General features: G+C 41.4%; 1 protein-coding gene and 1 non-coding gene across 2 annotated transcripts in view; both read left to right on the top strand.

The window, feature by feature from the left end:
* Positions 1-16,023, top strand: part of DNAH3 (dynein axonemal heavy chain 3) — a 234,734-nt gene that overhangs the window by 91,030 nt on the left and 127,681 nt on the right. Inside the window, 3 exon segments of the mRNA XM_069570315.1 lie at positions 2,475-2,585; positions 9,380-9,494; positions 15,250-15,448. Coding sequence (XP_069426416.1) covers positions 2,475-2,585; positions 9,380-9,494; positions 15,250-15,448 — 425 coding nt within the window.
* Positions 7,941-8,013, top strand: TRNAW-CCA (transfer RNA tryptophan (anticodon CCA)). The gene has a single exon. It is a non-coding gene; the product is annotated as a tRNA-Trp (tRNA).

Below are 16,023 nucleotides of genomic sequence, written 5' to 3'. Positions count from 1 at the left end.
AATGAGTCACATGGACCACAGCCTTGTCTGATTCAATGAAACTATGAGCCATGCCATGTAGGGCCACCCATGACGGATGGGTCACAGTGGAGAGTTCTGACAAAGCATGGTCCACTGGAGAAGGAAATGGTAAACCACTTCAATATTCTTGCCTTGAGAACCCCGTGAACCCTTATGGCAGAAAGCGAAGAAGAACTAAAGAGCCTCTTGATGAAAGTGACAGAGGAGAGTGAAAAAGTTGACTAGATCTTTAGTCTCCTCTATTTTAAGTGTTTCTAACTTTGAGGCCCCCATCCCTACCCCCAGGGCTTTTTCCATTAAAGGAATATTCAATTAACACCTTCCCAATGATGTACCCAGGACTGACACTGTTGCCTCTCTCAGTAGTATTTGTATTGTAAATGAAAAACCAAGTCCTTTGTCCCCTGATACATTATAAATCAAAAATTGCTGCTGCTGCTAAGTCACCTCAGTTGTGTCCGACTCTGCAACCCCATCGACGGAAGCCCATCAGGCTCCCCCGTCCCTGGGATTCTCCAGGCAAGAACACTGGAGTGGCTTGCCATTTCCTTCTCCAATGCACGAAAGTGAAAAGTGACAGTGAAGTCACTCAGTTGTGTCTGACTCTTCACGATTCCATGGACTACAGCCTACCAGGCTCCTCCATCCATAGGATTTTCCAGGCAAGAGTACTGGAGAGGGGTGCCATTGCCTCCTCTGAATCAAACTTAATCAAAATTTAAGTTAATCAAAAATTAAGTTAAAGAAAAATGACTACCTGCATGAAGTTATTTCATGCAGTTGCATCTATAGCCAGACAAGCTTTTTCTGTAAAGAGCCAGATGGCAAATGATTTTCACTCTGCAGGCAATATACACCAGTCACAACTATTTATCTTTGCCTTTGTAGTGCAAAAGCATGCTTAGATGATAGGTTCAACAATGGCCTGACTGTGTTACAACCTAACTTCAGACATGGCTCTCAACCCATAATTTGCCTGTCTATGGATAATTTCTATCTATCTACAGAGAAGTTTAAAAAAGTTAGGGGATGTCATGGCTATGAAAATTGTGGGACAGCATTGCAATATTATGTAGCTATCAAAAAGAGTAGTTATATAAATACTTTCTGGACAACACCTTGATTATATAGGATATTGATAGAAAAAAAAATGCACAACATTGAAAAGAGCTCCGTTATCATAGTCCTTTATGTCTCAGCATAGGAAAAAACTCAGCAAGAAGCAAAGTGATCGGTAAAAAGTGATTTATTAGAATAAGATGCTTGTGAGGCTTACAAGTGGGCAGGCAAGAGAATACTATACCCCAAGAACCCACAGGGCTACAGTTTCATAATCAAAGAAAAAGTGGGTAAAGGAAGAACTTCTTTGTCTTTCTCAAGTAGACATTGTGCTTCCATCATGAGCTCCTCCTTCAGGTTGGGCAGGGGAGTTTTCTTGTCCCTACATGACCAAGCTAGGTCCACAGATTATTGTTTTTCATGCCTGCAGAGAGCATATCCTAGGAGCCATTAACGTACTGAGTTCACTGGAAAAGATGTGGCTCTCATGCCCCCATTGTTTTGTTGTTTTGGGGGCATGTCTTATGCTTCTGTTGCATGGTTTTGTTGCTAAACAAGCTGCTTGGTCTTGTAGTTAAGCAAACCTGCTTTCTTGCAAAGTCGTTATCTTACAGGGGTCTCCCATATTTATTCTAGTTACAATCCCCTAGTGAGATTAACTATTTAATCACCTACTTTGTCCCTGTACCCTATCCCTGTTACTGTGAAAGTTGTGAGCTGAGTTTTATTTGGGGCAAAATGAGGACTATAGCCAGGAGACAGCATTTCAGATACCTCTGAGAAACTGCTCCCAAGAGGTAAAGGAAGGAAGGTCAGTGTATATGTGATTTTGGTGAAGGGGGAGTATACACAATCAAGCACATATTATTTACAGAAGGTGTTTTCTAGTCTCATGAAGGTTACTGCTAATCACAAGGAGCAGATAACCACCATGAAGGATTTAGTGTTTTTCTAGATAAGAGGATTTGCAAGAATTGGGCTCATAAAATCATCTCCTGAAAATATCTATCTGAAGACCTGTTCTGAAAGTTTTTCCCAGAGCATAGGGTGACTTATTCCTGATCTCCACCCTGAACTCCTTTCAGAGGGGTGTTGAAGGTCAGCAGCTGCAGCAACTCATAATCAATCCTTGTAGATGTAGATGGCAAGTGCCAATTTGTAGGTGATGGAATTAATGAAATTGTTGGTGAGGATCTTTTTCTTTTCTATAAAATTCAGGGAGGAAGACATAAATCAATAATCCCAGAAATGTTAAGATTTGTATGTAACCTTTGAGGCTGGGGATGACTTTTGTTTTTGTTGAGGGGATAAGATTGTGGTGGATATTTTAGGAAGTCAGTTTAAATCACACAAGATGAACTGACCCTGCAAACTGCCCTCCTGCGCTTTCCCAGGTCCCCCGTAATCAGTGGGTCTTGCAGTGGCCTGGCCAGGTAGTTATCTGTGTCTCCTCCATCTTTTGGACCCAGGAGGTTTCCCAAGCCCTGATTGAAAAGACCTTACCGGTAAGTGAGCCTGTCATGAAGCTTATAGTGGAGATTTAAGCTAGATTATGATTTGAATGACATATAATTAGACTGCCATTTTTCTAAAGAAAAAATAAACAGGCCCATGGTGTCACAGAAGTCAGGGTTTGCTTCAGGACACATGTTTGGAATTAGGACTATCCTCAAGTTCTGTAGTGTAGGAACTCTCGCATTTCTTCCTAGATAGAAATTCTAGGCTAAAGGATCTTAACTTTTATCAGCCTTTCCTTCCAAGTGCCAACCTGGCAGAATTTGTACCAACAGAGACCTCTTCATCTTTTTCCTGTGCCAAGAAGCCACCTGGTCCTGTTTTCCGCTCTTCTTTCTCCACCATATCCCTTTTCACCACCCCCAGTCAAACACTCACCCACCTCTAGCTTTTTCTTCAGCTTTCTCTTGAAACCATGAATACTCAGATCCTGCTTGTCTTCAGATACAGACACACATATTTCCCCTTAACTCTACCACTAATGCCTATACTTGAGAGTTCAGGACCTAGATGGACTTGAGTTCAACTTCTGACACCTTCACCTGTTAGCTATGTGACCATGGGCAAGTTACCTAACCTGAGTCTCAGTCTCCTTGTCTATAAAATGAAAGAAATTATACCACCACACCTTACTACTGAGCAGGGTTAAATGAGATGCTGGTAAATTATTCAGTATTAAGATTATAGGCTATAAACCCCACAGGGAAAAGGCCATGTCTGGTTTGCTCATTATTATATCTCAGGGGGTTATTGCAGTGCCAAGTAGTTGCTTAATAAATATTTTTTGACTGAGTAAATGGTAACTCCATTCCCAACATTTTTACCATGGTGTAATTTTCTATGATTATCGCATCAGATCTGCTGTCATCACCCCTATATATGATTATCTGGGAACCAGAATATATTTTAATTTGCTATATTTTGCTTTATACATTAAAATTAGAACATTAGTATTTGACCAAGTTGCAAGTTTTGGCAAGGGAAGCAGCTTCGCAGAGATCATGGGGGAGGTCGAGGCAGGAGCAGGGTAATAACCAGCACCCCAAGTTCCCAGCACAATGGGGCCGGAGTCCAAGAAGCACTGTGCACACCCTTCCGGGCAGCCAGGCTTGCTGAGCCTGGATAATAATGCCGAGGAACTGGAGGGGAGGAAAAGAGGGGCCAGAGCTCGGCCAGCAGAGGGCCATGCAGGCAGCAGATTGTCCCCAGGTTGGCCAGCAGCAGAAGCCAGGCCAGGGAGCCCTCCACTCCTGGACATCCTCCAACCTTGGCTCCAGCCTTCTGTAGACCCCCTTCCTAGCAAATACAACAGGGCCTTGGCTCTGCGCCACTCCCCCCCCCCCCCACCCCAGGCAGCACACTGACAGACACCCTGCAGCCTGTGAAGGTCTACACACTAAACATGGACCAGCGGTGGGACAGCCAGGGCACCAGGCATGTCATCCAGCTACATGGAGTGGCTGAAGGCATGTCCTTGCTAGTCAAGGCCTGATAAAATGTGGTACCTTGGAGAAAGGAATGGCAAACCATTTCAGTATTCTTGGCTTGAGAACCCCATGAACAAAATGAAAAGGCAAAAAGGTGACACTGGAAGATAAGCACCGCCCCCTGCAGGTCAGTAGGTGTCCAATATGCTACTAGGGAAGAGTGGAAAAACAACTCCATAAAGAAGGAAGAGGCTGGGCCAAAGCAGAAATTTCATTCAATTGTGGATGTGTCTGGGGGTAAAAGTAAAGTCCCATGCTACAAAGAAAAACATTGTATAGGAACCTGGAATGTTAGGTCCACGAATCAAGGTAAAGTGGATTTTGTCAAGCGGGAGATGGCAAGAGTGAACATCAACATTTTAGGAATCAGTGAACTAAAATGGATGGGAATGGGTGAGTTTAATTCAAATGACCATTATATCTACTACTATGGGAAAGAATTCCTTCGAAGAAATGGAGTACCGCTCATAGTCAACAAAAGAGTCCAAAATGCAGTATTTGGATGCAGTCTCAAAAATGACAGAATGACCTCAGTTCATTTCCAACAAACTATTTAACATTATAGTAATGCAAGTTTATGCACCAACCACTGATGCCAAAGAAGCTAAGTTAAACAGTTCTATGGAGACCTATAAGACTAACACCAAAAAAAAAAAAAAAGATGTCCTTTCATCATAGGGGCCTGGAATGTGAAAGTAGGAAGTCAGGAGATACCTGGACTAACAGGCAAGTTTGGCCTTGGAGTACAAAACGAAGCAGGGCAAAGCTAACAGAGTTTTGCCAAGAGAACAAACTGGTCATAGCAAACACTGTCTTCCAACAACACAAGAGATGACTCTACACATGGACATCACCAGATGGTCAGTACTGAAATCAGATTGATTATATTCTTTGCAGCTGAAAATGGAGAAGCTCTATATAGTTAGCAAAAACACAACTGGGAGCTAACTGTGGCTTGGATCATGAACTCCTTATTGCCAAATTCAGACTTAAATTGAAGAAAGTAGGGAAAACCACTAGCCATTCAAGTATAACCTAAATCAAATCCCTTACTGTTATATAGTGGAGGTGACAAATAGATCAAGGGGTTAGTTCTGGCAGACATAGTGCCTGAAGAACTATGGATGGAGGTTGATAACATTGTATAGGAGGTGGTGACCAAAACCAACCCCAAGAAAAAGAAATGCAAGAAGGCAAAGTAGCTGTCTGAGAAGGCCTTACAAATAGCTGAGAAAAGAGGAGAAGTGAAAGGCAAAGGAGAAAAGGAAAGATACAGAGTTCTAGAGAATAGCAAGGAGAGATAAGAAAGCCTTCTTAAGTAAACAATGAAAAGAAATAGAGGAAAGCAGTAGAATGGGAAAGACTAAAGATCTCCTAAAGAAAATTGGAGATACCAAGGGAAATTTTCATGCAAAGATGGGCACAATAAAGGACAGAAACAGCGAGGACTTAACAGGAGAAGAGATTAAGAAGAAGTGGCAAGAATACACAGAAATGTACAAAAAAGATTTTAGTGACTCAGGTAACCACAGTGGTATGGCCACTCAACTAGAGCCAGACATCCTGGAGTGTGAATTCAAGTGGGCTTTGGGAAGCATTACTACAAACAAAGCTAGTGGAGGTGATGGAATTCCAGCTGAGCTAGTTCAAATCCCAAAAGATGATGCTGTTGAAGTGCTGCACTCAATATGCCAGCAAATTTGGAAAACTCAGCAGTGGCCACAGCACTGAAAAAGGTCAGTTTTCGTTCAAATCCAAAAGAAAGTTGATGCCAAAGAATGTTCAAATTACTGTACAGTTGCACTCATTTTGCATACTAGTAGGATTATGCACAAAATCCTTCAAGCTAGACTTCAGCAGTACATGAAGTGAGAACTTCCAGATGTACAAGCAGGGTTTTAAAAAGGCAGAGGAACCAGAGATGAAATTGCCAACATCTGCTGGATCATATAAAAAGCAATGCAGTTCCAAAGGCAATATCTACTTCTGCTTCATCAGTTATGCTAAAGCTTTTGACTGTGTGGATCACAACAAACTGTGGGGAATTCTTAAAGAGATGGGAATACCAGGCCACTTTACCTATCTCCTGAGAAACCTGTGTGCAGGTCAGGAAGCAACACTTAAAACAGGACATGGGACAACGAACTGGTTCAAAATTGAAAAAGGAGTGTGTCAAGGGTGTATGTTGTCACCCCGCTTAGTTAACTTATATGCAGAGTACATCATATGAAATCCCTGGCTAGATGACTGGAATCTAGCTGGAATCAAGATTTCCGGGAAAAGTATCATCAGCCCTCAAATACGCAGATACTACTTTAACAGCAGAAAGTGAATAGGAACTAAACAGCCTCTTGATGAAGGTGAAAGACTAGAATGAAAACGCTGGCTTAAAACTCAGCATTCAAAACACTAAGATCATGACATCTGTCCCTTCACTTCACGGCAAATAGATGGGGAAAAAATGGGAACAGTGACAAACTTTATTTTGGGGGGCTCCAAAATCACTGTAGACAGTGACTGTAGTCATGATATTAAAAGACACTTGCTCCTTGGAAGTAAAACTATGGCAAATTAGACACAGACAGCATATTAAAAAACAGAGACATCACTTTGCCAGCAAAGGTCCGCATAGCAAAGCTATGGTTTTTCCAGTAGTCATGTACGGATGTGAGAGTTGAACCATAAAGAAGAGTGAGCACCAAAGAACTGATGCTTTCAAATTGTAGTGTTGGAGAAGACTCTTGAAAGTCTGTTGAACTGCAAGGAGATCAAACCAGTCAACCCTGAAGGAAATTAACCCTGAATATTCATTGGAAGGACTGATGCTGAGACTGAAACTCCAGTACTTTGGCCACCTAATGCAAAGAGCTAACTCATTGGAAAAGACCTTGATGCTGGGAAAGATTGAGGGCAAGAAAAGAAGGGGGTGACAGAGGATGAGATGGTTGGATGGCATCTCTGACTCAATGGACATGAGTTTGAGGAAACTCTGGGAGACAGTGAAGGATAGAGAAGACAGGAACCCTAACCCTGCAGTCCACAGGGTCGCAAACAGTTGGACATGACTGAGTGACTGAACAACAAGCAGCTTCACTTTTTACAGATTTATTGTTCATAATTCCTAATAGATGTGTTGCACTTTACACTTGAAAACTGCTTTCATGTACATAATTTGAAACCTTAGAAACACTAAAAACTCTGGCTTTTGCAACTGCATCTGTGTGCTACAATTTCCTACCTGTGAAGAATAGAATGCTTCCCATCACACACTCAAGGTCTGGAGTACCATGCATGTTGAATGATGTGCCTTGGCATCCTAAAGTTGTTGGTACAAAATTTCTATCCATCCGTCTATCACCGACCTATTGTTCATTTAACAAATATTTGTTGGACATCTGCAACTGGAACTTTGCTAGGGAAAGGCAATTAGAAGTGAATCAGTCATTGCCCTTGACATGAATTTACAATCAAATGAGAAAGATTTTTTTTTAAAGGCTCTTTTATCAAACTGTGATAAGGAAAATACAGGGATCCAGAAATCATGGAAAGGAAGGAGAAAACTAAAAGTAAGAGAGGGTAAGATGTCCCAGAAAAAAACAGGGTCTAAGAGGAGACATAAAATATAAATAGGGAGTAGTCAAGCACAGATCAGGAGGAGGAGCGTGAGAGAGAGAGACCAAAATGTGCAAAAATCTGACAACGAGAAGCACGGTGCATTCCAGCAACTAAAGGCAATTTGATCCAGAATTGCTGTGTAATGTGTGTGGTTAAGAGAGATGTGGGGAACAGTTCTGTCCCCAGTGGCTTGCAGACATACCAAGGGCAACAGGGATGCATCAAAAAGCCTTTTAGAGGACTTCCCTAGTAGTCCAGTGGCTAAGACTCTATGCCTCCAATGCAGGAGGCCCAGGTTCGAGCCCTGGTTAGGGACCTAGATCTCTCATGCTGCAACTAAAGATCCCACGTACTGCAACTAAAGCACCCACATGCTTCAACTAAGACCTTGTGCAGCCAAACAAACAAATATTTTAAAAAGACTTCTTTGCTATGCATTAAGGATATTATAATTAATAATACCCACTATTATTTACTGGACACTTTATTCATACCTGTCCTTCATGAGGTTGCAAAGAGTCGGACAAGACTGAGCAACTTCACTTTCGCTTATTCATACCAGACATTGTGCCAAGTGGTTTACCTTTGTTGTTCAGTTGCTAAGTCCTGTCCAACTCTTTGTGACCCCATGGACTGCAGCACGCCAGGCTTCCCTGTCCTTCACAATCTTCTGGAGTTTGCTCAAACGCATGACCATTGAGTCAGTGATGCCATTCGACCATCTCATCATCTGTCACCCTCTTCTCCTTCTGCCTTCAATCTTTCCCAGCATCAGGGTCTTACTCCTCAAAATCACTTGAAGAATAGCCTTAATTATCTAGATTTGACAGATGAGGAGACAGAGACAAAGAGGGTTAAAATCATTTGCCCAGAAGCACATAACAAAAAAGTAAGGAAGGTGAGATGAGCATAGGGTGGTCTCATATGTTCTTCGTTCATTTTTGTTGTTTAACTCACTTTGAAATAAAGTCAGACCGGCAAATAACATTGCAAAAATAATACGAAGAATTCCCATACACCCTTCATCCAGGTATATTAACATATTAACATCTTACATAACCACAGTACAATATCCAACAACATTGATACAATATTATTATTTAACCTTTTAAACTCATCTTTTTGTAATTCTGGATCCAGTCCAAATTACACTTAGTTTTCATGTTTCCTTTGTCTACTTTAACCTAAAAGAGTTTAGTTATTTTTGTTAATTCTGGCTTCGTGTCTAATTTATATATATTGTAAAATTCATCTTTTTTAGGGTGCATTTCTGCATTTTGACAAGCACATACATTCGTGTAACCATCATCACAGCCAAAATACAGAACAGTTCCACACACCCTAAAATTTTCTTCGTGCCCTTTGTAGGCACTATTCTCAGCCTTTGGCAACTATCATTCTGCTTTATGCCCCTATAGTTTTATCTTTTCCACAACATTATAAAAGTAAAATCATACAGTATCTGGACTTTCAAATCTGACTTATTTTGGTTAGCATTATCCTTTTGAAATTTGTCTCGAGGTTAATGACTGGGGCTGAGGGAAAGGGAGATTGAGGGATGACATCTAGGAGTCTGGTTTGGACCATGGAGTGTGGATGGTATCATTCCAGAGAAGGGATTACCAGGAGAATTACCAGGAGAATACAACTTAACACGTTGTTCCCTCCTATGCCCCTGCCAGGATTTTCTGAAGAAGAGCAATGATCAGATTGCACAGATTGTTCAGCTGGTACGAGGGAAGCTGAGCAGTGGAGCTCGACTCACCCTCGGGGCCCTCACAGTCATTGATGTCCACGGTAAGCAAGGTTTTCCTAGCATTAGTGACTGTTTAGTAATAGCTGCCAAGCTTGCCTCCCTCCTTTCTGGATGGAATGATTCAGGTTCCTTTTTTCATTAGGGAGAGGCTTTTCCAACTGAGAATAAATGAGGGGGTAAAGAAGAGAAATCAACACTTCTGTGTATCTCCATCTTATGTTTTCCCTCCCATCCCCAACTTTATTTCCAAGAACCCCACCACCAGCACCAAATAGCTCTCTGAGAACGTGATGGCCACAGCCATTTCTGAGATTTACCAACTCGAAGTAATTTCCTTCTACTGATCTTAACTAATAATTTTTTGTCAAGCTTTGTGCTAAGTGTGTGGTATACATTGTCTCATTTTTATATACATTTCACAGATTAAGAACCTGTGGTTTATAGAAGCAAATAACTTGCCGAGGCACACAGCTAGTAAGTAGCAGAGGCTCTTTTGTAATTTGAACCTGTGTCTGATTCCAAACCCAAAAACTGGAAATGGGCAGTGCTGCAGGGAGAGAATAGGTAAGAGAAGATACATTCCAAGAAAGAGAAAGAGGGAAGGAGGAAAGGAGGAGGAAGAACTGGAGTCTTTATATAAAACAAACCACCCTCACACCATCATCACCAAGGAAACCAGGGCTGAACCAAACTGGTTGCCTGGTAACAGTGTCTCTTTTGCTCACACACCCAGCTTCCTACTGGTATTTCATACATGTTACTCTCCATAAAGTTGATGCTCATTTCTTTTCCTTTTTTTTCTTTTCTTTTGGCCACATGGCTTGTGGGGTCTCAGTTCCCCAACCAGGGATTGAACTCAGGCCATGGCAGTGAAAGTCTGAAATCTTAACCACTAGGGCACCCGGGAGCTCCCTGATGTTCATTTCAATCTGATTTCATTTGGATACATTAGCATAAAATATGGAGGAGAGAGGGAGAAGGTGTTCTTCATCTGGCTACGTATTTAACTTGTAGGAGCAATAAGTGAAGGCATGGTTACTGCCCAAGATGCTTCAGAGTGGTTGAGTTTATACACATGCACACAGATACACATTCATGCGTGAACACATGAACATACACTGCCTTGGAAAGGCATCCCCAACCCAGTGCCTTGAGATTCAACTTGTTCTTGGATCTCTCACACACACCTGTTTTCTGGGTCCTCCCAGGAACCTGGATTGGAATTAAATTCCTCAGGAAGAATGAAAGAGTGTAATTTTGGTGTAATCTTCTGCAAGGACTCTTCAGAATTTTGGATTTTACTGTAATAAAGATTTCTCTCACAGAGAGGGAGTAGACTTACAGAAGTGTCCGTTTGCAAAGTTCCATTTCTGAGATCCTGATTCCAAGCACTATATTAGTTCCGAGGTTGAAATAACAGTTGCCTTGTGAGTTACCTAAAAAATAATGATTTGCATAAACTATGTCCACTCATCAACTTCAGGGCTCCCATCACTGTGAAAATATTAAATTAAGCTCACAATCCTATTACAGAAAGGATAAAACCTAGAAATATGTCTCTTACTTAGTTTCTCAATACCTTCCTTCCATGGAAAGACAAAACCTAACATGGGTTCATGAGATCCCTTCCCTTGCTAAGTATATCAGGCCAGGCTAATTGTATTCTCCTAGGATATCCTAGGGAGAAGGCAATGGCAACCCACTCCAGTACTCTTGCCTGGAAAATCCCATGGACAGAGGAACCTGGTAGGCTGCAGTCCATGGGGTTGCGAAGAGTCAGACACGACTGAGCAACTTCACTTTCACTTTTCACTTTCATGAATTGGAGAAGGAAATGGCAAGCCACTCCAGTGTTCTTGCTTGGAGAACCCCAGGGGTGGGGGCGTCACACAGAGTTGGACAAGACTGAAATGACTTAGCAGCAGCAGCAGGATATCCTAGAGGCCTGGAAGAGGGCTAGAAGGATAGCACTGATGATGAGATAGCATTTGTGGTAACTACATACTGAAAAGCACTCTGGGTCACTTTCCCAAGAGTTTAGGGATGATAACAGTAGTTAATATTGGGTTGGCCAAAAACTTGTTCATTATTTTCCATAAGATGGCTCTAGTAGCACTTAGTTGTCTTAAACTTCATTTGAAACATTTCTCTTAGATTGTATTGTCACAGCTGTCATATAAGTTCAGTACAGTTCAGTTGCTCAGTCGTGTCTGACTCTTTGTGACCCCAAGTATTGCAGCACACCAGGCTTCCCTGTCCATCAACTTCTGGAGCTAACTCAAACTCATGTTCATCAAGTCCATGATGCCATCCAACCATCTCATCCTCTGTTGTCCCCTTCTCCTCCTGCCTTCAATTTTTCCCAGCATCAAGGTCTTTTCAAATGAGTTTGTTATTTGCATCAGGTGGCCAAAATATTGTAGTTTCAGCTTCAGCATCAATCCTTCCAATGAATATTCAGGACTGATTTCCTTTAGGATGGACTGGTTGGATCTCCTTGAAGTCCAAGGGACTCTCAAGAGTTTTCTCCAATACCACAGTCAAAAATATCAATTTTGGGGCACTCAGCTTTCTTTATAGTCCAACTCTCACATCCATATATGACTACTGGAAAAACCATGGCTTTGACTAGATGAACCTTTTTTGGCAAAGTAATGTCCCTGCTTTTTAATATCCTGTCATATATGTTGGTCATAACTTTTCTTTCAAGGAGCAAACGCTTTTTAATTTTGTGGCCGCAGTCACCATCTGCAGTAATTTTGGAGCCCAAGAAAATAAAGTCTCTCACTGTTTCCATTGTTTCCCCATCTCTTTGCCATGAAGTGATGGGACCAGATGCTGTGATCTTAGTTTTCTGAATGCTGAGTTTTAAGTCAACTTTTTCACTCTCTTTTTTCACTTTCATCAAGAGGCTCTTTAGTTTTTCTTCTCTTTCTGCCATAAGGGTGGTATCATATGCATAACTGAGGTTATTGATATCTTTCCCAGAAATCTGGATTCCAGCTTGTGCTGCTTCCAGCCTGGCATGTCGCATGATGTACTCTGCATATAAGTTAAATAAGCAGGGTGACAATATACAGCCTTGATGTACTCCTTTCCTGATTTGGAACCAGTCTGTTGTTCCATGTCCAGTTCTAACTGTTGCTTCTTGACCTGCATACAAATTTCTCAGGAGGCAGGTAAGGTGTTCTGGTATTCCCATCTTTTTCAGAATTTTCCACAGTTTATTGTGATCTACACAGTCAAAGGCTTTGGCATAGTCAATAAAGCAGAAATAGATGTTTTTCTGGAACTCTCTTGCTTTTTTGATGATCCAAAGGATGTTGGCAATTTGATCTCTGGTTCCTCTGCCTTTTCTAAATCCACCTTGAACATCTGGAAGTTCACAGTTCACGTACTGTTGAAGCCTGGCTTGGAGAATTTTGAGCATTACTTTGCTACCGTGTGAGATGACTGAAATTGTGCAGTAGTTTGAAAATTCTTTGGCATTGCCTTTCTTTGGGATTGGAAAGAAAACTGACCTTTTCTAGTCCTCTGGCCACTACTGAGTTTTCCAAATTGGCTGGCATATTGGTTGCAGCACTTTCACAGCATCATCTTTTAGGATTTGAAATAGCTCAGCTGGAATTCCATCAGCTTCCCTAGCTTTGTTCATCATGATGCTTCCTAAGGCTCACTTGACTTTGCATTCCAGGATGTCAGACGCTAGGTGAGTGATCACACCATAGAGGTTATCTGGGTCATGAAGATCTTTATTGTATAGTTCTTCTGGGTATTCTTGCCACCTCTTCATATCAGCATGCATTAAAAAAAAAAAAAAACTTACAGATTTGGTGAATTTCTCTGTTGTTGTTTTTCAATCATTCAGTCGTGTCTGACTCTTTGTGATGCCATGGACTGCAGCACACCAGGCCTCCCTGTCCTTCACCATCTCCTGAAGCTTGCTCAAACTTGTGTGCTTTGAGTTGGTGATGCCATCCAACCATCTTATATTCTGTCATCCCCTTCTCCTCCTGCCTTCCATCTTTCCCAGCATCAGGGTCATTTCTAATGAGTTGGCTCTTCTCATCAGGTGGCCAAAGTATTGGAGCTTTTGCTTCAATACATCAATCCTTCCAATGAATATTCAGGATTGGTTTCCTTTAGGATTGACAGGTTGGATCTCCTTGCAGTCCAAGGGACTCTCAAGAGTCTTCTCCAGAACCGCAGTACAAAAACATCATTTTTTCGGCACTCAGCCTTCTTTATGGTCACACTCTCATCCGTACATGACTACTTGGAAAAACCATTGCTTTGACTGTTGTAGACCTTTGTCAGCAAAATGATGTTTATGCTTTTAAATATGCTGTCTAGGTTTGTTATAGGTTTTCTTCCAGGAAGCAAGCGTCTTTTAATTTCATGACTGCAGTCACCATCTGCAGTGATTTTGAAGCCCAAGAAAGTAAAGTCTGTCACTGTTTCCATTGTTTCCCCATCTATCTGCATAGCCATTTTAATATTGAAGATGGAAGAAAAAGCAACATTTTCAGCATATGCTGCTTTACTAACTCAAGAAAGGTAAAAACACAACCGAAATGCAAAGCGAAAAAAGAAAAAAGGTTTGTGCAGTGTATGGAGAAGGTGCCGTGACTGATCGAATGTGTCATAGTCGTTTTTGAAATTTAATGTTAGAGATTTCTTGCTTGATGATGCTCCATGGTTGGGTAGACCTGCTGAAGTTGAGAGTGATCAAATAAAGACATTGATTGAGTACAATCAACATTATACACGCAGGGGATAGCTGACATATGCGAATATCCAAATCAAGCATTGAAAATCATTTGTCCCAGCTTGGTTGTGATAATCACTTTGATATTTGGGTTCCACATAAGTTAAGCAAAAAAACCTCCTTGACCATATTCCCCAGCGATTCTCTTCAATGTAATGAACAAACTGTGACAGGCAATGAAAAGTGGTACTGTACAATACTGTGGTATGGAAGAGATCATAGGGCAAGTGAAATGAACTATCGCCCATCACACCAAAGGCCAATTTTCATCCACAGAGTGTGATGTTGTATATATGATGGGATTGGAAGGGAGTCCTCTATTATGAGTTTCTTCCAAAACACTAAACAATTTATTCCAACAAATACTCCTCCCAGTTAGACCAACTGAAAGCAGCACTTGACAAAGAGCATCCAGAATCAGTCAACAGAAAAAAACACATAACCTTTCATCAGGATAATGCAAGACCATATGTTTCTTCAATGACCAGGCAAAGCTTGTCAAAAACTGGTCATCAAACTGGAAGATCTGATTTGTCTGCCATATTCACCAGACATTGCGCCCTCAAATGTCCATTTATTTCAGTCTTGACAAAATTCTCCTAATGGAAAAAATGTCAGTTCCCTGGAAGACCTGGGAAAATGCCACCTGGAATAACTTTTTGCTCAAAAAGATAAAAATTTGAGGGAAGATGGAATTATGAAGTTGCCTGAAGATTTACAGAAGGTAGTGGAACAAAATTATGAATATGTTGTTCAATAAAGTTCTTGGTGAAAATGAAAAAAAAAATGTGTCTTTTTTTTACTTTAAAACTGAAGGAACTTTTTGGTCAACCCAATACTATAAATTTATATACTGTATAAATAAAGATGTTGCTTGAAGTTTAGAGATGGGCAGAGAGGGTAGTTGGACCTAAAATTGTTGAGATCGAGTGGTCTGGATGACATCCTCAGACCCTTCTGAGGAATCCGTGAAGATGGGAGGATGCCGAGGACTCTGCAAGTGTGTTTCCATGTCTGTGTCCCCACAGCTCGTGATGTGGTAGCCAAGTTATCTGAGGACAAAGTCTGTGATCTGAACGATTTCCAGTGGATCTCCCAACTGCGCTATTACTGGGATTCCAAGGATGTACAGGTGCAGATGATTACTACAGAAGCCTTATACGGCTATGAGTACCTGGGAAACTCCCCCCGGCTGGTGATTACACCCCTCACTGACCGCTGCTACAGGTAAATTCTGGGCCTCCCCAGACCTGAAGGGTGAATAGAGAATTCCAAAAGGAAAATCTGAGAAAGAAGTTTGGAGCAGCTTGAGTTTGTTACCTTTACCTTCTGTATTCTAGATCCTCAGATTTTAGAATTTTTACCTTAGTCATTGTGGACTCCCAAATGGGCATTTTAGGCCATAGGAATAAATGAGAAGCCAGTAGGAGTCCTAATGCAAAGTATTGTGTTCAAACCAACAACTAGAACGTTGATGCCTATCCTTGAAAATGGCACAGTGCTTAAGAAAGCTCTCCAATGGCAGGAATCAAGAAGGTGCCAGGAGATCCCATGGCCAAGAGATAGAAAAGGAGCCAGGTAAAGACCCAGGCAAGGGGTCTCTGAGCTCTGCCACCCAGTCTGATGAAGAGGTTGGGCCATTCTGTGCTCAGCAAATTGCTTTGCCACTTTCCTTGAAATTCACAACTTTAGAAACTTGGATTTTGTGAACTTGTCAATTTTGTGATGTTTAGATTTTTCTTTGATTTTATATATTGTTTGAGGGCAACTTTTAAATTATAAAGGTAGTACTTGAGTATTTT

The sequence above is a fragment of the Ovis canadensis genome, chromosome 24 (genome assembly GCF_042477335.2).
Source record: "Ovis canadensis isolate MfBH-ARS-UI-01 breed Bighorn chromosome 24, ARS-UI_OviCan_v2, whole genome shotgun sequence".
Taxonomy (NCBI): domain Eukaryota; kingdom Metazoa; phylum Chordata; class Mammalia; order Artiodactyla; family Bovidae; genus Ovis; species Ovis canadensis.
The sequence above is the reverse complement of the archived record's forward strand: the minus strand, read 5'-3'. Positions and strand labels throughout refer to the sequence as shown.